At 38.4% G+C, this 22455-nt stretch overlaps 1 protein-coding gene and 1 non-coding gene across 3 annotated transcripts in view; one reads left to right on the top strand and one right to left on the bottom strand.

The window, feature by feature from the left end:
- The first annotated feature begins 1136 nt into the window (after window positions 1–1136).
- The window catches only part of LOC104737175 (putative thionin-2.4), a 35597-nt gene continuing 14278 nt past the window's right edge, over window positions 1137–22455 (top strand). Inside the window, exons 1-4 of one of the 2 annotated variants that reach the window (XM_087481912.1) lie at window positions 1284–1587; window positions 1690–1715; window positions 5322–5373; window positions 5465–5829. In XM_087481912.1, the coding sequence (XP_087338038.1) occupies window positions 1359–1587; window positions 1690–1715; window positions 5322–5373; window positions 5465–5562 (405 nt within the window). In that variant the 5' untranslated portion in view covers window positions 1284–1358 and the 3' untranslated portion in view covers window positions 5563–5829. Of the gene's footprint in view, window positions 1588–1689; window positions 1716–5321; window positions 5374–5464; window positions 5830–22455 lie in introns of those variants that run through there. The other variant, XM_087481911.1, reaches the window with a different exon arrangement.
- On the bottom strand, window positions 11680–11786 carry LOC147929851 (small nucleolar RNA R71). The gene has a single exon (XR_015579054.1). It is a non-coding gene; the product is annotated as a small nucleolar RNA R71 (small nucleolar RNA).

Genomic DNA, 22455 nt, shown 5'->3' with positions numbered 1-22455 from the left:
ATATGCATATTGCTTTGCTTTGTCTACTACCTACGTCTCTTTCTTGCTTTGCTTGGTTCATTTCATTCTTTGATTCCTGCTTTCTCATGACATGTTTCTTCTTTAATTGCAAGACGACACCGTAAGTGTCTCTTATATATATGTTGACGGCATTTAGGAAACAAAATCAAAACCAGCGCAACTCTCTTTGTTTCGTCAATTTTTGTGTTTCATCGATCGTTTGGAAGAGACTAGTCTTCTAATTTATTGTATTGTCGGAAAAAAAAAAAAAACTTAAAAACACAATTCCATTACAAAAATATTTTTATATATCCTGATTTTAATTCCCTATGACAAACAAAATAGTTTTCACAATAATTAAAAATTCAATCCATATCAAAAAGAAAGAATTCATTATTTACTTTTCAGTAATGTTCTGTATTCTTCCAATTATATTATTCAAAATGAAACTCAAAACAGAAGAGTTGGTTAAATATAAATGAAGAAACACAAAACACGTTTTGTAACCAACATTTGGATTTTTATGTAATACAGTACAATAATGGATCATTTTAATTCCTCAGGCGTCTAGTAAATAATAAACATATATCTACATGTACACAAGTGTCAAGTACTATATAAGAGAGTTGGTTAAAATTAAATAAAAACACAAAACACGTTTGTAACGAACTCCCAACTAAAAGAAAGTAGAAAAAGTACTTTAAATAAATCATTACAATTAAAAGAAAAGAAGAAAAAAAAAAGCTTAAATTCTAGTCACCATAACTCAAGTTTCAAGACCACGTACGTTTTACACTTCTAAACGAAATACCATACATGAAGAAAAATTTGGTCCCAACACAACCACAAGAGAGTTAGTTATAACTTATAAATTATATAAATCGAAAATCCCAGAAAACACATTGTAACAATCTAGCATTCCAACAAGAATAGAACACATGCAAACAAAGTGCAATGATTGACCAAATTAATTTCTTGGATGATATGATAAGATCGTACAAAAATATATATAACCAACAAAACAACTACGGAATAATGAATACTAAACTATTAATTAAGTAGCCTAATTCAAATATTAAGGAACCCAAAACTTTAACAGGTTTTTCTTTTCTTTTCTGCTTATGCAAAACGGACAGAAAAAAAATAAAATAATAAGAGAAGAATGTAGATTCTCGAACATGAAAGGTAGCCATTGAGATAAGGATGGTCCACCAGCATGTGTACATTGTCTATTGGTTGCAAATTCTCGACCAACTAGTATTTAAGTGACCCTTGTTTCATCACCATTTCATCAATACAAACTTATAACTACTTCACACAAACATTTTCTGATCAAACAACAAATCAAATATCCAAAGATGGAAGGTAAAACTTTGATTGCAAGTGTGCTTGTATTGAGTCTGTTCATGGCACAAATTCAAGTTGACGCAAAGAGCTGTTGTCCGTCCACCACTTCTAGAAATATCTATAATGCATGCCGCCTAATCGGAACTTCCCTAGAAGTATGTGCAAACGTTAGTGGCTGCAAAATCGTTAGTGGATCGACATGTCCTAACGGATATCATAGGGACACTCTGGAAAACAAAGGTAAATTGAATATTATTGTGCTTTATTTTGTACTTTATTTTTTAAAAACAGATCAGAAATTCATTTTTTTTGTAATGTGTTTTTTTTTTTTTTTGTCTCAAGGTGATGCTGTCAATGAATACTGCAAGGTTGGATGTGTATCTTCTCAAATATAATTGATTCGTATCTCAAATATAATTCGTGTATTCCATGAAGTCGGTCGTTTATGATTAGTCACATATTTGTAAACATGTTTCTTTAGATTTAGCCACTATATATTCTAATTTAATGTGTCGTTGAAAAATATTAGGTTCCAGACAACGTCCTTATTGAAAACACTCTCAAAACAAGAAGATTTGTGCTCTTAAGAGCTTAATAAGTTAGAGATATAAGATAGCTCATTAGGAGCTTTATTGTGCAAAGAAACTAAAGGAAGGGAAAGAGTGATTAGGTTGTCACCAAGAGTAAATGATTTAAATTTGACATTTCATAAGATTGAAGAGGAAAGTTGTTTTGAGACTACTCTCAAAGTTAATTTCTTAGCTAGAGTCATTAAACACACATTTCTATGGAACCTATCTGTAGAAACTGAGTTTCTCACAATGAATTTGTTTATAGGGGGAAACAAATTCAGTCAAAGTGCTCTCTCAAAGAAATCGAATTAAAGCTAAAAAAAAAGAAAGGTTGAGATCTCTTGTGAAACAAGTTAGGGTTAGTGCTCAAGAACAATGAAGAATTAGGGTTTCTTGTATTAATTATTGGATGGCTTACAAAGAGGAAAACCCCTGTTATTTATATGTTTTCATAGATTACAAAATATGTCTACTTTCCTAATAACTCGAACTAAGATTAGGAAAGTTTCTTCTTTCCTCCAGATTGCCCAGCCGATCTGGGAAGTCGGCTTCACGCTATCGGGTTGGGCCTGTAACATCTTGCTAGACCCTAATTTAAGGGTTGAATTTAACATCGTCGTTGAATTCCCGTTAGTTAACCGGTTTGATTTATGGTTTAGACCGGTATGTCGGGGGTGCCAATTCCCGCACCAACACTATCTTACTTAGAAACCGTAATTACATGAGCTTTAAGACTAGTAATGGATCATACTATTGAATTTTGTGGCTTGTTCTACTATTTATGTGTGAGTGAAGTCTTTACTTTTCTCGATGTTGCAACGCCTTCGTTGCGTCTATTTAGTTAGGCCTCCTCCCAGGGGCGGATCTACGTTGGGAGGAGGTAGGGCACATGCGACACTCAATTTTGGAAAAATCTTTCAATTGGTTACTGAATTAGTTTCACTTAGCCATTTAGAAAAAAGTACCCCATATGATGTCATAGATGGAGGGTTCGATTCCTCTTGTCTACATCTTTTTCATTTTATTATTTTTCCCAAGTGCTTTTATTGCTAAAGAAAAAATTTCTTAATTAGTAGTGCCCCATATAATTTTCTTCCCTAGATCCGCCACCGCCTCCTCCCCTCGGGCTATGGGGTGGAATCAAGAGGTGAAAGGGGTAGTTCATCCACTTTACATAAATACAAAACGATGATTTTGCAACGCCTTTGTTGCATCTATTTAGCAACGTTTCAAGAAAGTCACAAATCACATTAGTCACGAAGATATTAGGACAACTATTTATTTGTGACTAGCTAGTAGCAACAATTCTTCAGTTATCGCAAAAACGTTGTTATAACTTAGTTGCAACAATCTGCTGACGAATCATGCCATCACTAAAATCATGTTAAAGGTACTCATCAAACTCATGTTCTGCGACGCGAATTGTGTTTCTTTTGAAGAAACTGCTTCGTCTTCTTTGTGTTTTTTTATTCCAACGGTTGCTTTGGTTTTCTAATCTTAATCCAGTAGATTTCAACCTGAAATTACAGGTGTACCATTCTAAGTCGGGAAGTACAAGTGAAACCGAACTTAACCAATGCAATAACCATTGTTTTTGTTTTTCTTATACTACTTTTTTTTTAATAAGTTGGAATATAATACGTTTTCAAATTTATTTGGAAAACAAGTACACTAACATTCACAATTAGCAAAGTACACCATAGGATCCACATGTGATATAGTAAAGTTGTGACATCCAATTTAAGGGATTTAACTATATTTATATTTGAAAAAATGCAAATCTCAAAAGTTAGAAACTTATGAATGTTTATTAGTTTTGACAGTCTAATGGTAGATCCAAATTAGGTGGGTCTAAAATTTTTTTTTTTTTTGAAAATTGTATATAAGTCAAAGTTATAATACTTGACACACTAAACAAAACTTAGCATAGATATGAACTTGAAGCATAGAAGCTGTGAAGAACATCTGATTCAAATAATTAACAACAAAGATCATCATAACCTCAAACGGAAAGGATACAAGCAATCAAACTCCAACAAAGCACCTTCCCTAGTTACACTGAAGCACCTGTTGTTGAAACTAACAAAACAAAAAGAAAACATGATAGTAGTATTTTTGATCAAAGAGATAAGTGCATTTTGATGACATAGATGGTCAAATCAATTCATTTAAACCTCTCTGCACGTCTCTGAAATCAGAGTGTCATAATTCACCTCCACTAACAGATTGCAACGTTCTCGTTGCGCACCAAGACCGTCACCCCCGATGGTGTGAGTCAACTCGAATTCACACTCGTTTGGGTTTAGCTCTGATATAACTTGTAACATCCCGACCCCCAACCTCTCAATGGAGCCTATGTCCAATTCCAGTCCATGGGTCCACCTTCCTTAATGGGGTTCACGGCTTCTTATTAGGTCCGCGAGTCCATCCTTATCCGACGACCAGTTTGCTATGTGCGGGAGGTTTTAAAGACTTGTTTACCTTCCCAACAAATCACCACATGATTTTTCCTTGTGTTTTGTCCTCACTCGCATAGTGAGACTACTCCAGCATAAGCATGCTTAATTGTGGAAAAGATAAGTACACTTTGATGACATAGGTGGTCAAACCAATTCCTTTAAATTTGTCCGCAAGTCTCTTAAACCACCAAAGTATCACAAAAAAATATTTTCAATAATGTTCTGTGTTCGTCCAACATATAATTCAAATTGAAATTTTGAGAACAGAAGAGTTGGTTAAAATTAAATGAAGAAACACAAAACACGTTTTGTAACCAACGTTTCGGATTTTTGTGTAATACTACACGAATGGATTTTAGTGGGTCAGCATTTGGTATAAAATAAATATATATCTAGAAAACTAGTACAAGAGAGTTGCTACTCCCAACTTAAATTTAAAAAAAAAACTTGAATTCTTCTAGTCACTAAAACTTAAGATTCTCGAAGGTACCAACTAGTATTTAAGTGACCCTTGTTTTATCACCATTTCATCAATTCAAACTTAAAACTAGTCCCCTCATACATTTTCTGATCAAATTAAACATCTAATCAATCCAAAGATGAAAGGCAAAACTGTGATTGTAAGTGTGCTCCTAATGAGTTTGTTTTTGGCACAAATTCAAGTCGACGCAAAGAGCTGTTGCCCATTCGTCTCTGCGAGAAACCTCTATAATGTTTGCCGTCTAAAGGGTTCTCAGCAAGTATGTGCAAACATTTCTGGCTGCAAAATCGTTAGTGGGTCGACATGTCCTAACAGATATCCTAAAGACACTCTCGAAACACACAGGTAAATAATTCTGCCTTATTACTTACTTTATTTGTTACAAAACGGATAAGAAATTCATTTTTTGTCATGTGTTTTTAATTTTTGTCTCAAGGTGATGTTGTTAATGAATACTGCAAGGTCGGATGTGTATCCTCTGTTTGCGGTGCTTTAACCACTCTCCAGAATTTCGGTAAACCAAACTCTCCGAACTCATTTTCATTATTACATTTTTTTAATAATTAACAAGAGAATAATGTGTTAAATTTTGTTTCGATGACTAGATGCAAATGAAATTGTGAATGAAGCTGTTGGAAAATGTGCTAACGCATGTTCTACAATCTGCACCAAAGGCTCCATAAATGTAACTGAAACTGCCTAGAAAATCATATCCATAAAAATACCACGTACGTCTGAAGGTTAAGGAGGTGGTCATCTTTCACAGTATTGTTGGTTCTCATCTTTTCAATAATTGTCTTGTATGTGAGAAAAATGTTAGATTCTTGTGTTTGTGATGTGTTTTCCTTGAAGGTTATCAATCTCTAGATTGTATATGCCTTCTACTTTTTATAACTTCGCTATAGGTAGCCCCAACTATTTTGTTTCTTTTCCTTTCAAGCTCATTAAATTAATTAACCCAACTTATAAACCGGAATCGACGATATGGTTCGTGGTACCACTTTTAAAGTTTGGTTCAACCAAACTCATGCAGTCATGCTGCGCTTGAGCGCTTCAAAGTTACAAATGTGATGGAACTTCAAAAACATTTAAAATACGACATATGAGATAAAAGATGACAAAAGCTGTCGTTGTTATACATATATCTATCTCTGAATAATATATTTTTAACTTTTGTTCATTCAATAGTCTCATATCATATCAGGTATTGAAAATGAAGGTAAGAAGCATAAAAACAAAAACAAAGTTAATACATTTCACGTCCACAATTTTTAAACATTTGTAACTGTGAGGCCACCACATGCATATTGTTTTCCTTGTCTATACTACTTACGTCTCTTTCTTGCTTTACTTGTTCATTCTTTTATTTTCTGCTTTCTCATGACATGTCTCTCTTCTTAAGCTGCAAGACGACACCGTAGTTCCTGTGTCTCTTATATGTTGACGGCATTTAGGAAAACAAAATCAAAACCAGCGCAACCCTCTAATTTATTTCGACAATTTTGTGTTTCATTGTTTGGAAGCTATATTGTTCTAATTTAATGTGTTGTAGAAAAAATAATTAAATCAATATCACTTGTTAAAAATATCAAAAAGACAATTTTTATTACAGGAAACTTTTATATTCTTATCTTCCCTATGACAAACAAAATACATTTAATCAAGCGGGGTTCCTACTGGGAAGTAGGAGATGGCGCTACAATACGAATAGGAAAAGATAACCTCATATCATCTGATCCTCCTAGACCCATTCAAGTAAGTGAGGAAGTGATTGACAGTCCACTCCAAAATTATATTTCTGGCCATGGGAGTTACTGATATTGGAAATCAGAATTGCTTGCGGCACACATTTCGATCGAAGATGTCACTAGAATACAAAACATGTATATTCCAAATCAAATCACAGAAGACAAACTCTACTGGAAGTATTAGGATACCGGAGAATATTCCATCAAGTCAGGTTACTGGTTTGTTACACATGAAGACATATATAGACAAGATTTGCCACCCGTATACCACATGGTTCAGTCATAATCAAGAACAGAATTTGGAAACTTCCAATTCTCCCAAAAGTAAAACATTTCCTATGGAGAGTTCTCTCTCAAGCAATAGGAACAAAAACCAGGTTAAATACAAGAGGAATGACATTAGATCCAGTATGTTAACGGTGTGGATTACATGATAAAACTATCAACCATATCCTTTTTGACTGCACTTATGCACAAGATTCTTGGCACTTGTCAAATCTACCTAATGAAGTAATACCACAGCCTTTTCAGCAGAATATTGACACGATTCTCTCCACTTTCCTAGCACAAGTTATACACCAAATTATTGGATGATATGATAAGAACGTACAAAAATATAACCTGCAAAACTAGTACAATAATGAATATTAAATTGTTAATTAAGTAGCCTAATTCAAATATTAAGGAACCCAAAAATTTAGTAGGTTTTCTTTTTTTCTGCTTAAGCAAAGCGAACAAAAAAGAAAAAGAAAAAAAGAAGAGAAGAATGTAGATTCTCGAAGGTGAAAAGTAGCCAATGTAGATAAGGGTGGTCTATCAGCATGTTTATTGTCGATTGCGCATGTGATAGCCTTGTTTGTGGTTGCAAATTCTTGGTTGCGGGGAACAAAATTTTAGAAAGCATAAATCGAAAAATTTTCAAAGGACTAAGATATGATGGAGAATTCCATAAAGTTTTTTGATATAGTTTTTTCGATTGAGTGCCGTGGATATTCTAACAAAATACGTAATTTGAGCCATAAAAGTTCAATCCACATTTGATGCGACATCAGAACTAAACCAAACTGAGAGCATGGCGAACCAACCAGACGACACACCAAACCGGTCCACGAAAAGCATTTTGGAGAATCTTTTTCTAAATTAAGTTCTGATCAAACACAAAGAGAAGGGTTAATTAAACATCATCAAATTAACCCTAAGGAGTCCAATTGTTCAAGAGGGATTAATGTAAGCCAAAATAGGGGTGAGTCGATAGCTGGTCTGAAGGACCTCTCTAACAAACTCGAATAGGATGGAGATGAATGATGGATCGAAGTTCGCCACACAAAATTGCGTAATGAATTTGTGATAAGAACACAAATCAATATCTAAGTGAATCACACACAAAGATAAAGATTCAACTTGTTTTCTAAAGGAATCACACACAATAGAAAAGACAAGAAAAACAAAAGCCTAAGCTTCAAAGTGAGAAAACTCTCTCTTTTATTTTTCCTTCTATCTTTACAATGAAGGGAAACATGAACTTATATAGGCTTAATTTTACAAATCAATAACATAAATACAAAATAAATCAAACTAATTACATAAATAAATCAAGAATAAATTTGAGAGATTTTATCAATAATCATTGATGGAGATTGGTTTTTTTGTATCTAGACACTTTCTTGATGTAGCCATGAATTGATTGTCTTCTAGAAACTTCTTTATAATTTGATCTTGATTTTCCTTGAACCAATTCTTGATGAGTTGATATTTCTAGGATTGCATAAGGGATAAAGCATCAACATGTCAAATTACCTCATTTTTGGGATATGAGTGTTGCACTCTTTTTCCCTTGTCTAGGGTTTTTCCCACTAGGTTTACCTAGAAAGGTTTTTAGAGAGGCAACACCAAGTCATCAAGGGATCACTTACCATTCATCTGATTCAAAGATGACACAATAAGTCATAGCTGAAGTACTTGTTGGACTATTCGATGGACCTGCTGAACTACTCGCTGACAGACATGCTGAACTACTCGCTGATGAATCGGACATCATTTCAAGCTATGAAGAGTTTCGGCCTTTTGACACTTGGACCAGCCCTAGAGGAATCCCACACACCTATTTGATTCACCACAAGTCCCCAGCCCATGGAGAACAACCCAAGAAAAGACCCACGTCCAAACCACCCTTTGAATCATGTCCGTTGATTTACTTGGAGCCAGATATGGAAACTTCTATTTGCCTTCACTTGGACGTGCCCCAAATCTACATATGGAAACCAGGAGAGCCTCTACAACCACCAGAGAATATTTGGAAGATATTCACATGCAATAATAGCTATTGGATCAAGCAGATTCAGTTATATAATTACTTGCCTTTTTCGGATCCGATTGTCATCAATGCACAATGACTACTTCCTATTATATTCTTGTGCATATTTTTGTTTCCAAAAGTGCCCAAAAAGCTTCTAAGACGTCACCACTTCCTCCCCAAGTTAACGAGATACAAGGCACACCTCACTTGCCTTACTTGGACTGATTCTATACTTAATGGACCAACGTCATATTTTCATTAATTATTGTGATTTGTGTATTCTTTCTAACTCTATAACGTGTGTAATCAGCCTATAAATGCTGATCATTAGTCTAATTGTAAAGCACCCTTGATCATTTTAAAGTAATAGAAACGTCCTTTAAAATCCTTCATTTGTTCATTGATCGAGCGAGTCGATTATCCCACTGATTGAGTGAGTCAATCACCCATCTATTCATCGTACCACCCCTTGATTCATGAGATAGTGCTTCAGAGCCAGCTCGTGAATTCCACCTTCCTAAAGATAAGCTTGGAATCTCTTGATCCTTGTGTGATCTTACGTTGGAGTGATTCCAATCTTATATCATCTGGTATCAGAGCTTCAAAAGCTCCTATCCCCAAGGTTGTATCTCTTCAACCTATATCATTTTAATTTTTGTTATTTATTTATATTTATAAAACCTAAAACCAAATAAAAATTTTGTTTCTTGCTTTGTTCTTGTTTATTCGCTTCTGATATGTCTATATTTTGTCTCTCCTTAACATATATTTATCATGCATTTAGCTAGGATAACTGATTCTTTTGCATCATTTTCTAGTATTTTCTATACACTTTGCATGTATAGGTAGTTCTTGCATCATCCTTGCAATTATTGTGCATTTCGGACTCAGCACTCGAGCCACCACTCGAGCCACTCTCGAGCCACCACTCGAGCCACTCTCGAGCCACCACTCGAGCTATCACTCGAGCCATCGGTCGAGGGATTCAACTTTTGACTTCTTCATAAAAGTTGTAGAGATTTGAGTCATATTTCCAATGCCGTTTATTTCAAGCCAATCGGAAGTGTGATTCAAGAGTTATTATTGTTTTACTGGAGCCAACCTCCCCGCACCTCCTTCGAGCCGACCACGCTCGAGCCACTTTCACCAACCACGCTCGAGCCACTTTCACTCACACCGCTTGAGCGACTCCTACTCACACCATTAGAGCCAGTTTTATATAACAATCGAGCCACTGGACGCACACTGACTTGATCACACATGTCAGGAAGACGCTCCGTCCTACACGCTTCAGGAGATTCCCAAACCGACTCTTTACCTGTTGTTTTAAGTTTTAGAGATTTACATGTCTTTACTATAAATACATTTTGTTAATTCTTGGCTGGAGACGTCTTTTATCTAGTGTTTTTTTTTCTAAGGTTAACCTAGCCACCAAAAACGTTCTCTGATCTTGTATTCCAGATAGCTTTGAATTTATTGAGTTTTTGTATTTGATTTCTTCTACAAAGTTGTTTATCTCATTTTTATCTATCTTACTATGTTTGATTCAATGTTTTCTGGGTTTGCATCCTTGATGATGATTTTTGGATCTGAGTAGTGTTAGAGTTCTTGGGGATGGGATATAATAGGTGGATGATCTTAGGATGTAGGGTGTTTAAGCTTTGATTTGTATGATTACCTTTTGGACTAGAGTTTGAAATACTAGTTTCTCCCTGATCAATTGGAACTAGGTTTTAGATATTTCCACACCCAAAAGGTGTTCCATGAAACGTCTGACCAACTATTGCCAGAGACTTGCATTCCTAGCCTAAGAGATTAGTTTTCTAGGATGTTTGTTGACGTGAACGAACTTGTTTGTCATGCCTTCTTGATCATGTTTCTCTAGCGAGAGCTAGGTTTGGAAGTGGTTGAGTCTGAGTAGCTTCTGTCAAGAGATTGGATTAGCTAAGTTGTGATGTTCATTGTCTAGGGATAGTTTGCTTGTGGCATGTTAAAAACTCTGTAGAATATGACACTCCACCGACATCTATTACTCTCATCCTTAGGACTTTTATCTTTTTGATTGATATTACATTCCTGAGATTGTTCGGTTCTTGTTATCTATATCAATTTGGCGCCGTTGCCATTTGGGATTCTCTTTGCTATATTTAAGATTTCAAGTTTTGCAAGATTAAGTTCCGTTACACTTGTTATTCTGAGTACTGACTTGTTTTGGTTGTCTGCTTGTTTGTTTTGCATCTCAGAAACCTGTTGATTGCAACCTTGCATACACACCAGATCAAGAGGACATCAGAATCTCCTTCCTGCTATCGACGACATCAATCGGTTACAAAGACCACGACAAGCTCGTCATCTCACTGATCATCCCACACCAGTCACTATGGAACAACATAATGGACCAAATGCGAGACCGCAGAACATTGGTGCTAGGGATGCACCAAACACCCATACTCAGCGTGCTGGAATCGTCCCTCATGCTGTGCAGAATAACAACTTCAAAATCAAAAGTGGTCTGATCTCCATGATCCAAGGGAACAAGTTTCATGGATTGCCTATGGAGGATCCACTCGATCACCTGGACGAGTTTGACCGTCTGTGCATTCTCACCAAGATCAATGGAGTGAGTGAGGATAGTTTCAAGTTGTGACTATTCCCATTCTCCCTGGGAGATAAAGCTCATCAATGGGAGAAAAACATTCCCAAGGGATCCATCACAACTTGGGATGAATGCAAGAAAGCATTCTTGGCAAAGTTCTTCTCCAATGCCAGAACTGCACGTCTCAGGAATGACATCTCTAGTTTTACTCAAAAGAGCTCAGAATCATTAAGTGAAGCCTAAGAGCGTTTCAAGGGTTACCAGAGCCAGTGTCCTCACCATGGGTTCAGCAACGAGTCACTGCTGAGCACTCTATACCGTGGTGTACTTCCAAAAATCCGCATATTGCTTGACACTGCCTCTAACGGTAATTTCCTGAACAAAGAAGTTGATGAAGGATGGCAACTAGTTGAGAATCTCGCCTAGTCTGACGGCAACTACAATGAAGACTATGACCGCACAGTTAGAGGCAACGCTGGGTCTGAGGAGAAGTACAAGAGGGACCTTAAGAATGTCAATGACAAGCTTGACCGCCTCTTGCTAAGTCAGCAGTAGACTGTCCATTTCGTAGCTGAGCATGACCCTTTCCAGGTTCAAGATGGGGAGGGTGAGCAGTCTGAGGAGATCAACTACGTCCAGAATCAAGGTGGTTACAACAAGGGCTACAACCCCTATAAGACGAACCCCAATTTGTCTTACCTGAGCACTAACATTGCAAATCCACAGGATCAGGTGTACCCTCCTTAGCAGCACCAACAAGGTCAACAAAAACCTTTTTTGCCTTACAATCAAGGATTCGTACCCAAACAACAATTCCAGCAAGGTTACCAAGCTCCGTCAGGACCACCGCCAGGATTCCGCCCTCAACTAGTTTAGCCTACTCCAGCCCCAGATCAAGAAATGAAGCAAATGATGCAACAACTTCTTCAGGGTCAAGCTAGCGGATCTATGGATACTGCTAAGAAGTTTGCTGACCTTAGTCAGAGGATGGAATGTTCATACAATGATCTGAACGTCAAATTTGAAGCTCTGAATTCAAAGATAAGGTATATGGAAGGCCAATCTGCTTCTACTTCTGCACCAAAGCCTGGCCAATTCCCAGGGAAGGCTGTTCAAAACCCCAAGGAGTTTGCAAACGCAATTACGCTGAGAAGTGGGAAAACATTGCCTCCCAGGCAGGGCGTTCCAGACGTCACTGAGGACAGTGAGGAATTGGATGCGGGGATTTTGTTCAAGATGAAGCTCAGATGAAGGATCCTGTCGAAGCAGTCAAAGATCCGATCGAGCCAGTGAAGCAGTCCAAACCTGAAGTAGTTAAGGAAACTGTTTTTTTTGATGAAAAACCTGCGACGTTCATCCCTCCCCCATACAAGCCTCCTCTACCATTTCCAGTGAGGTTTAAGAAGCAGCTTACTGAGAAATAGAAAGCTCTGTTCGAAAAACAAGTCACGAAGATTGAGTTGAGAATGCCATTGCTGGGTGCATTCGAACTTGTTCCTCACTACCAGAAATTCCTCAAGGACTTGGTGATAGAGAGATCAAAAGAGGTTCAAGGCATGGTGGTACTGAGTCTTGAATGCAGTGCAATCATTCTTGAGAAGATTGTACCCACGAAGCTCAAGGATCCTGGATCATTCACTCTACCTTGCTCCCTTGGACCTATGTCTTTTGATAGGAGCCTATGTGATCTTGGCGCTTCAGTTAATCTGATGCCACTCTATGTTGCTAAGAGGTTGGTAATTACAAGTTTTAAGGGTTGCGACATCTCCCTTATCCTTGTAGATATATCAGTGAGACTTCCACAAGGTGTGTTAAGAAGACTTACCTGTCAGGATCAGAGACGTGGAAGTGCCAACCGACTTTGTGGTTCTGGAGATGGATGAAGAACAAAAAGATCCTCTAATATTAGGAAGACCATTCCTAGTGACTGTTGGAGCCATCATTGATGTTAGAAATGGCAAGATTGATCTCAATCTGGGCGACGACTTCATTATGAAGTTTGACATCAAGGATACTTTGAAGATGCAAACAATAGGAGGACAAGTCTTCTACATTGAAGAGATGGATCAGTTGGCTGATGAGTTGTTGGAGGAATTAGCTGAGGAGGACCATCTCAAGACTGCTTTAATCAAGGATGGAGAAGAAGGGTTCCTGCATGAGAAGACCACTTGTTACAAGAATATGCTAGACTCCCACAGAGAAACAAATGGACAAGAGGAGTTTGAGCAGCTATTTGACGCTGAGGAGGTACATGCAGTTGAGGCAGAGACTTCAGGACGTGAGATCTCCCACTCAACCGATGTCAAGACCCGACTCGAGACACAGACGTCCAGCTCGACCGGCACCCCTCCCACTCGACCGTGATCGCTCCAGACTCCTTCACTGACGAATGGTCAGAACTGAAAGCTCCAAAGGTAGAACTCAAAACCCTCCCTTCCGGACTCAAGTACAATTTTCTGAGAACCAATTCTACTTATCCTGTCATAGTGAATGTTAAGTTGAATGGTGATGAATTGGGGTTGCTAGTAAATGAGCTTAAGAAGTATAGAAAGGCAATAGGGTATTCATTAGATGATATCAAGGGTATTTCGCCTAGCCTTTGCATGCATAAAATCAACCTTGAAAATGAATCTTATACTAGCATTGAACCCCAAAGGAGATTGAATCCTAATTTGAAGGAAGTAGTAAAGAAAGAAATCCTAAAACTGCTTGATGCTGGAGTTATTTATCCTATCTCTGATAGTACTTGGGTATCTCCAGTACACTGTGTACCTAAGAAGGGAGGCATAACTGTGATCAAAAACAAAAAAAAATGAGTTAATCCCAACTAGGACCATCACATGACATAGGATGTGCATTGATTATAGAAAGTTGAATGCTGTATCTAGGAAGGATCATTTTCCTCTGCCTTTCATTGATCAAATGTTGGAGAGATTAGCTAGTCATCCCTACTACTGTTTCCTTGATGGGTATAGTGGGTTCTTCCAAATCCCTATCCACCCAAATGATCAGGAAAAGACAACCTTTACTTGTCCTTATGGCACTTTCGCCTACAGACGCATGCCATTTGGTTTGTGCAATGCTCCTGCCACCTTACAAAGGGGCATGACATCAATTTTTTTGGATCTGATCGAGGAGTCAGTGGAAGTGTTTATGGAAGACTTCTCTATATACAGTTCCACTTTCTCCTCCTGTTTGTTAAATTTGTGCAGGGTATTATCAAGATGTGAGGAGACAAACCTGTTCCTAAACTGGGAGAAGTGCCATTTCATGGTTGAAGAAGGGATCGTTCTGGGACACAAGATTTCTGAGAAAGGAATTGAGGTTGATAAGGCTAAGATTGAGGTCATGGTTCAGCTTCAACCGCCTAAGACAGTGAAGGACATCAGAATTTTTATGGGACATGTTGGGTTTTACAGAAGATTCATCAAAGACTTCTCAAAAATTGCAAGACCATTAACAAGGTTATTGTGCAAGGAGGTTGAGTTCAAATTCAATGCAGCATGTTTAGAAGCTTTCAGCAAGATCAAGGAGGCCTTGGTTTCAGCACCCATAGTATAAGCTCCGAACTGGGATCATCCGTTTGAGATTATGTGTGATGCTTCAGATTTGGCAGTTGGAGCAATTCTGGGACAGCGAATTGACAAGAAACTTAATGTCATCTACTACGCCAGTTGCACCTTGGACGAGACTTAAGAAAGGTATGCAACCACAGAGAAGAAACTCCTAGCAGTTGTGTTTGCATTCGAAAAGTTAAGGAGTTACCTTGTGGGTTTGAAAGTCATAGTGTATACCGATCATGCTGCTCTAAGACACATCTATTCGAAGAAGGATACCAAACCAAAACTGTTGAGATGGATTCTGCTACTTCAGGAATTTGACATGGAGATAGTTGACAAGAAGGGTATAGAAAACAGAGTTGCAGACCATTTGTCTAGAATGAGGATTGAGGATGTTGTTCCAATAGATGATTCGATGCCTGAGGAACAACTTCTGGTCACCCAGGTTTGTGAGCAGATGCATGACACAGGGGTTGAAAACCTCAAAATCAATTGTATGGTGATCACTTCAGACACTGCACCATGGTATGCTGATTTCGTTAACTACAAAGTTTGTGGAAAAGTCCCTGACGACATGGATCTCTACAAGAAGAAAAAGTTTTTCAAAGAGGTCAACCATTATTTCTGGGATGAGCCATATCTGTTCAAAAGAGGTTCTGATGGTCTGTTCAGAAGATGCATAGCAGAAGGAGAAGTGCAGGGAGTGGTTGAGCACTGTCATGGCTCCACCTATGGAGGCCACTTCGCCCCATTCAAGACAGCTCAGAAGGTTCTTCAAGCAGGTGTCTGGTGGCCAACCTTGTTCAAGGACGCTCACAGTTTCATCACCAAGTGTGACGCTTGTCAAAGGATGGGAAACATCACAAGGAGGAATGAGATGCCCCAAAATCCGATCATGGAAGTAGAGATATTTGGTGTTTGGGGTATAGACTGCATGGGACCTTTCAACCCTCCATCCAATGGTAATGTCTACATTCTGGTAGCAGTTGATTACGTTTCTAAGTGGGTTGAAGCCATTGCCAGTCCTACCAATGATCACAAGGTTGTTCTGAAGTTGTTTAAGAGTATAATCGGCAGTGATCAGTGATCAGTGACGGTGGAACTCACTTCGTCGACAAGGTGTTTGAAAGCATGTTGAAGAAATATGGTGTGAAGCACAAGGTGTCTACTGTGTATCACCCTCAAACCAGCGGAGAAGTTGAAGTTTCGAACAAACAAATCAAGGCTATCTTGTTAAGGATTGTTGGGGTTTTGAAGAAAGATTGGTCTGTCAAGTTGGACGAGACTCTCTGGACATATAGAACAGCGTTCAAAACGCCAATAGGACGAACACCATTTAGTTGATCTATGGTAAGGCATGTAACCTCCTTGTGGAGGTTGAGTATAAGGCGCTTTGGGCAATCAAGTTGCTGAACTTGGATATTGACACATCCCAGGCTAAGAAAACTCTTGACATCCATGAGTTGGAAGAAATAAGACTTGATGCTTATGAGAGTTCTAAGATTTACAAAGAAAGGACAAAGAATTTTCATGACAAGAAGATTATTGTCAATTAGCTCAAGGCTGGGGATCAAGTTTTGCTTTTCAACTCCAAACTTAAGTTATTTCTTGGAAAGATTAAGTCTAGGTGGTCTCGACCTTTTGAAGTCAAGGAAGTTATGTCATTCGGAGCCATCACTCTTCTGAACAAGGATGGTAGCGAATTCACTATAAATGGTCATAGAGTCAAGAAATATTTAGCTGATCAAGTCCGACAATAGGGGTCTTATGTGCTCCTCCTTGAACCCCAAAAAGCATAAAAAGCTGAAAATTCAAACTAGGAACTTTAAACAAGATCACTTCAGAGGAAGTCCCAAAGGTATCATTGTAAATATTTTTTAGGATCTTTTGTTTCTAATTTTTGTTTTTAGTTTTCTGCTGTTCAGGAATTTACAGAAGGGAGTATGGAAAACTAAAGTGGAAAATGAAAAGAAAATACAAATAGCAGTGTGTTGGGTTTTGTAGACGTGGAATGAAGAAACAGAAGAGGAGGCTCTCGTGCAGCTCTGACCTCTCTCCCACGGGAAGCTTTGGTCGAGCCACATCCATGCTTCTCAATCGAGCCACGCTCCGACAACACCGGTCGAGCCACGCTCCAACTACCACTCTCGAGCCATCTCCGCTGACACCAATCGAGCCACTCTCCGCTGTTACGCTCGAGCCAACCCCACTCGATCCGGTTTCGACACCGCTCGACTGACATACACCCGTCTCCAGTTCAACTACCTCTGAGAGCCACTCGATCCGGAGAAGTTCAACTCGACCGCTACTCGCTCAACGTCACTTGAGCCGCCGTGCTACATCCCGCTCGAGCCACACTCCGGCAATGACGCTAGAGCCAACTTTTGTCTTCAAACTCGAGCCAACATCATCTTCAAACTCGACGGACACTCGTTCTCGCCGCAACCACCGACACTTGTTCGTGCCGAACAGCTCTCGAAACCACCAATCTTACCCGACAAACTCACACCTGATCCGTAGAGTTCACTCCCGCAGATCCTGAACAAGGTGAAGGACAGAGCCAATATCACGCACCAACTCCTTGGGCGAGCTCCAACTCCTTCTTCTACTACTGAGGTACTTCCGCCTTCCCTTTGTATATACCATTTCATTAATGCATTGTTTTTGTTGTGATTCTCAAATCCTTCAGCAAATTTTTCTTACACAGGAGATTGTGTAATTTAAGTTTGGGGGAGGGTTTGAGACGATGTATATGATGTTGTTTTTTTGTGATTCTTATTTCATAATTTTTGCATTATATCATGTTTGAGTCTGCATTCATCTATTTGCATAGAGAAACCATAAAAATTTCAAAAATTTCCAGAAAAACAGAGTGTTCATGTAGTTTGCACTTGCATATTAGGATTGAGTTTAGTGTCATTCATATAGGATTGTTGCATTTTGCATAGGGGTTCATGATGATTGTAACCTTGTTAGCATGCTGAATTCAATAGGATAGGATCAAGGCCCCTGTTATTAGTTCTTTGATGCATGTTGGTTGAACTTGAAAATGTAAGATTGAAGCATGTTTTGAATTGACATCATTCCCTATCTATCTGAACATAATCCTGATTTGCAATTATCTTGTTATGCATTGAAGCTGAACTCATGGATACCATATACATACTTGGATTGTCTTTCACATTTTTACCACCCTTGTCAATCCAAGTAGTTGATTCCCATCTTTGGAACAGTTCCCCACACCCTTAACCAACCTTTTTTTTTCAAGCCAATTGTATTCTTGAGTGTCACGCCTTTTCCGAGTTGAGCTTGTTAGAAAGTGTTAGGTTATAACCGGCAAGTGTAGGATCCTGTGTAGTTCTAGTTCGCATTATCCGGACTAGTAGGACTAGGTGAGAACTCAATTTTGGGTATTGGGTACGGATTTGTGCAGAAAAGTAAAGGGTAGAAAGTCTTAAGGAGGGGGGGTGTGTTTTCAAAGAGTACAAGTCTAGTTAAGGATTTGGGTTGAGCAAAGTAAAAAAAGTTATTGGTTCTGGGCATAAAGTAAAAATATTAGACAAAGAAAAGAAAGTGAAAACACTTAAGATGTCTAGAGTCCTCAGAAGAAAAGAAAAGGAACAATAGTGATAATAAAGATTTTCCAATCCGCTAGAATGAAAAGAAGTGAACTCCTCCTAAGACTAAGTGTAAATGGTTTGAGATGATGTTTCAAATGAAGGGCAGAGATAGGACCAACTTCTGGGTTAGAATGTTAGGGCTGAGTTTCCTTGGGGACCTTTGGGTAGACAGGGCGCTGCTATGGTATGTATCAGTTGGTTTAAACCTTTAGCTTTCTCTTAGGCTCAACTCCTTTTCTTGAGAGAACCTTGTTCTGTATTGATAAAACCACTTGAGAAGGAGACCATCTTTGTCTCTGACCTTTTACCCTAGCCAAATGAGTTCAATGACATTGCATAGCTTGATTCACGGTTCTCTGTTAATGAATGTTAAAGGGAATGATTGATAGGATTGCATGCATAGATTAAAGATCAGAATCGTTTCAATAAAGTTTTTAAATAAAGTCCCTTCACCATGCATCATAGAACTAAAAACAAGGACCTTGATTCTAACTACTCTATTCAGCATGTTTTAGGTTCTGAGACCCCAACTTCACACATCTTCTCCATACGTTGTTCTTGATCTTTTGCTTTAGGGCAAGCAAAGAATAAATTTGGGGAGTTGATATGTCTATATTTTGTCTCTCCTTAGCATATAATTATCATGCATTTAGCTATGATAACTGATTGTTTTGCATCATTTTCTAGTCTTTTCTATACACTTTGCATGTCTAGGTAGTTCTTGCATCATCCTTGCATACATTGTGCATTTGTTAGTATTTCAGGTATCTAGGAGACGTCGGGAACACATCCGTTCGACCCAACCTTCAGACGCCGTTCGAGCCATCTGTTCGAGCCACTCCTCAACCCGCCGTTTGAGCCATCATCCCACCTCGTTCGAGCCACTCTCGAGTCACTCGAGCCACCACTCGACCCATCACTCGAGCCACCGGTCGAGGGATTCAGCTTTTGACGTCTTTATCAAAGTTGTAGAAAATTGAGTCATCTTTCCAATGTCGTTTATTTCATGCCAATCAGAGATGTGGTTAAAGAGTTATTATCGTTTTAGTGGATGCGTATACACCCAGCTCGAGCCAACCTCCCCGCACCTCCTTCGAGCCGACCACGCTCGAGCCACTTTCACCGACCACGCTCGAGCCACTTTAACTCACATCGCTCGAGCCACTCCTCTCACACCATTCGAGCCACTTTCATATAACAATCGAGCCACTGGACGCACACCGACTCGATCACACATGTCAGGAAGACGCTCCGTCCTACACCCTTCAGTAGTTCCCAAACCGACTCTTTACCTTGTCGTTTTAAGTTTTAGGGATTTACATGTTTTTACTATAAATACATTTTGTTAATTCTTGGTTGGAGACGACTTTTATCTCATGTTTTTTTCTAAGGTTTACCTAGCCACCAAAAACGTTCTCTGATCTTGTATTCCAGATAGCTTTGGTTTTATTGAGTTTTTGCATTTGATTTCTTCTGCAAAGTTGTTTATCTCATTTTTATCTATCTTACTATGTTTGATTCAATGTTTTCTGGGTTTGCATCCTTGATGAGGATTTTCGGATCTGAGTAGTGTTACAGTTCTTGGGGATGGGATAGACTAGGTGGAGGATCTTAGGATGTAGGGTGTTTAAGCTTTGATTTGTATGATTCCCTTCTGGACTAGAGTTTGAAATACTAGTTTCTCTCTGATCAATTGGAACTAAGTCTTAGATATTTCCACACCCAAAAGGTGTTCGATGAAATGTCTGACCAATTAGTGCCATAGACTTGCATTTCTAGCCTAGAGATTAGTTGTCTAGGATGTTTGTTGACGTGAATGAACTTTTTGTCATGCCTTATTGATCATGTTTCTCTAGCGAGAGCTAGGTTTGGAAGTGGTTGAGTATGAGTAGCTTATGTCAAGAGATTGGATTAGCTAAGTTGTGATGTTAATTGTCTAGGGATAGTTTGATTGTGGCATGTTAAACACTCTATAGACTAGGACAATCCACCGACATCAATAACTCCCATCCTTAGGACTTTTATCTTTTTGATTGATATTACATTCCTGAAATTGTTTGGTTCTTGTTATCTAGTTCATGCTTAGAATCGTTTTCGGTTTCACTTATTCTTATTTCGCTTTTTGTCATACATTTTCGTTTCTAGTTCTATGACTCATTTTCGTTTTGCATTATGATCACTCTAGGATTGTTAGACATAAAAACACTCTTTTTGAATTGGATTAACTTGTGATACTTTGATTGCATCTTGAGTGATAGCATCATCCCATTTGGATTGATAACTGAAGTACTACAACTACATAAGGTTAATTGAACCTGCTAGGACATACAAAAATCCTAGTATCAGCTTCAGTTTCATATAAAAAAAAGAAGAAATTATTTGCTTTAGTCAATTATTATTTTCTATTTATTTTGGAAAAAAAATCATACATATATAATCAGCTCAAATCAATTAATTAACCTTCTATGACCAAAAAATAAACATCCATATATTCTTTCTCTCCATTCGTTGTCATTTTCATTTTAAAAGAATTGAATGTTTTAGTAAAGAAAAAAAAAGATATATATATATATATATATATATATATATTTAATCGTTATTAGAAACAAGAATATCTTACTTCCAATATCGATTTCCTTTTATTCTTTCAATCGTAAGGATCTCAGCAATCCACCAAAATAGCATTAATAGATTAACTCCTTAACTAGAAAAAATAATATCCTCTTGAGATTTCACTTCATTTGAAAATCGCAAAACCTTAACTCAAAAACTCATATTTGGAGATCATATATATATTCCATAAAATCCTAACCAAAATGCTAATCAAAACTTCCTTTTTTTTTATCGTTGTTATCATTTTATTAAAATAGAGGGTAACAAACAAAGTAGAGAGTGTTTTTAGGGTACAACATAAGGGGGTCTTGCCCAAAGCATAAAACAGTAAAGAGATACAGGTAGATAGGTACAATCGATGGTAGGGGTTTGAGAGCTATGAACCACATCTTGGGAAGCAAACTGGAACCTGTGAAATCAAGGCAAATCGATGTAAACTCCATGAGCAGGTCAGTGGAGGCTAAGGTGGCCATTGTCTTGGATCAAAGACTATGTGGCGAAGAAAATATCAAAGTTGGGTGCCTCACCGGAGTGAGGGGAACTACTCTAGGTAGAGCTCTGGAGGCTGATCACTACAAAAGTAGTTGCGGTTCCAAGGTTGGGTGACGAGAGCTCAAAGAGATTGTGGTAAACACTACTACTATGAGTAGAGGCCATAATGCCACTAGTCTTCAAGTTTACATGAGAGTGCTTCATAAAGTAGATAACTTGCGGTTTGGAGATCTTTGCAATCAGGCGAGGTGAAGATAGGAGCCTGGTGAAGCATCGGTAACCCCAACTCAGTGTGAGTGGGATCATAATGCCAAGCTTCATCAAGTTTTCTCCATCGAAGAAAACATCCCTAGGAGATCCGACAAACACGGTTTTCAAAGGACTATTATACCATTCTAATAACATTGGTGACTTAAGGATCGAGGTTAGGACAGAGGAAGCCAGGGTTATGGGTTTCTTCTTCAATATCTTCAATGGCTCTGGCGTCAACATAGAGCTCTCTTCCAGCTGCAACCAAGCAAACCACTTGGAGAGAGGATATAAATCCGAGGAGTGGAGAGATGTAGAGGTTGACTGTGGAGAGGGCAAGATCGAGAGGTAGACGCCATTGATACCGGGGCATTCGGGGGGGGGGGGGGGTTGAGGGTTGAACTCAAGCGGTTGGAGACTCA

Source organism: Camelina sativa, chromosome 13 (genome assembly GCF_030686135.1).
Source record: "Camelina sativa cultivar CO46 ecotype springtype chromosome 13, ASM3068613v1".
Lineage (NCBI taxonomy): Eukaryota > Viridiplantae > Streptophyta > Magnoliopsida > Brassicales > Brassicaceae > Camelina > Camelina sativa.
Note: the sequence above shows the minus strand (reverse complement) of the source record. Positions and strands in the feature narration are given on the sequence as shown.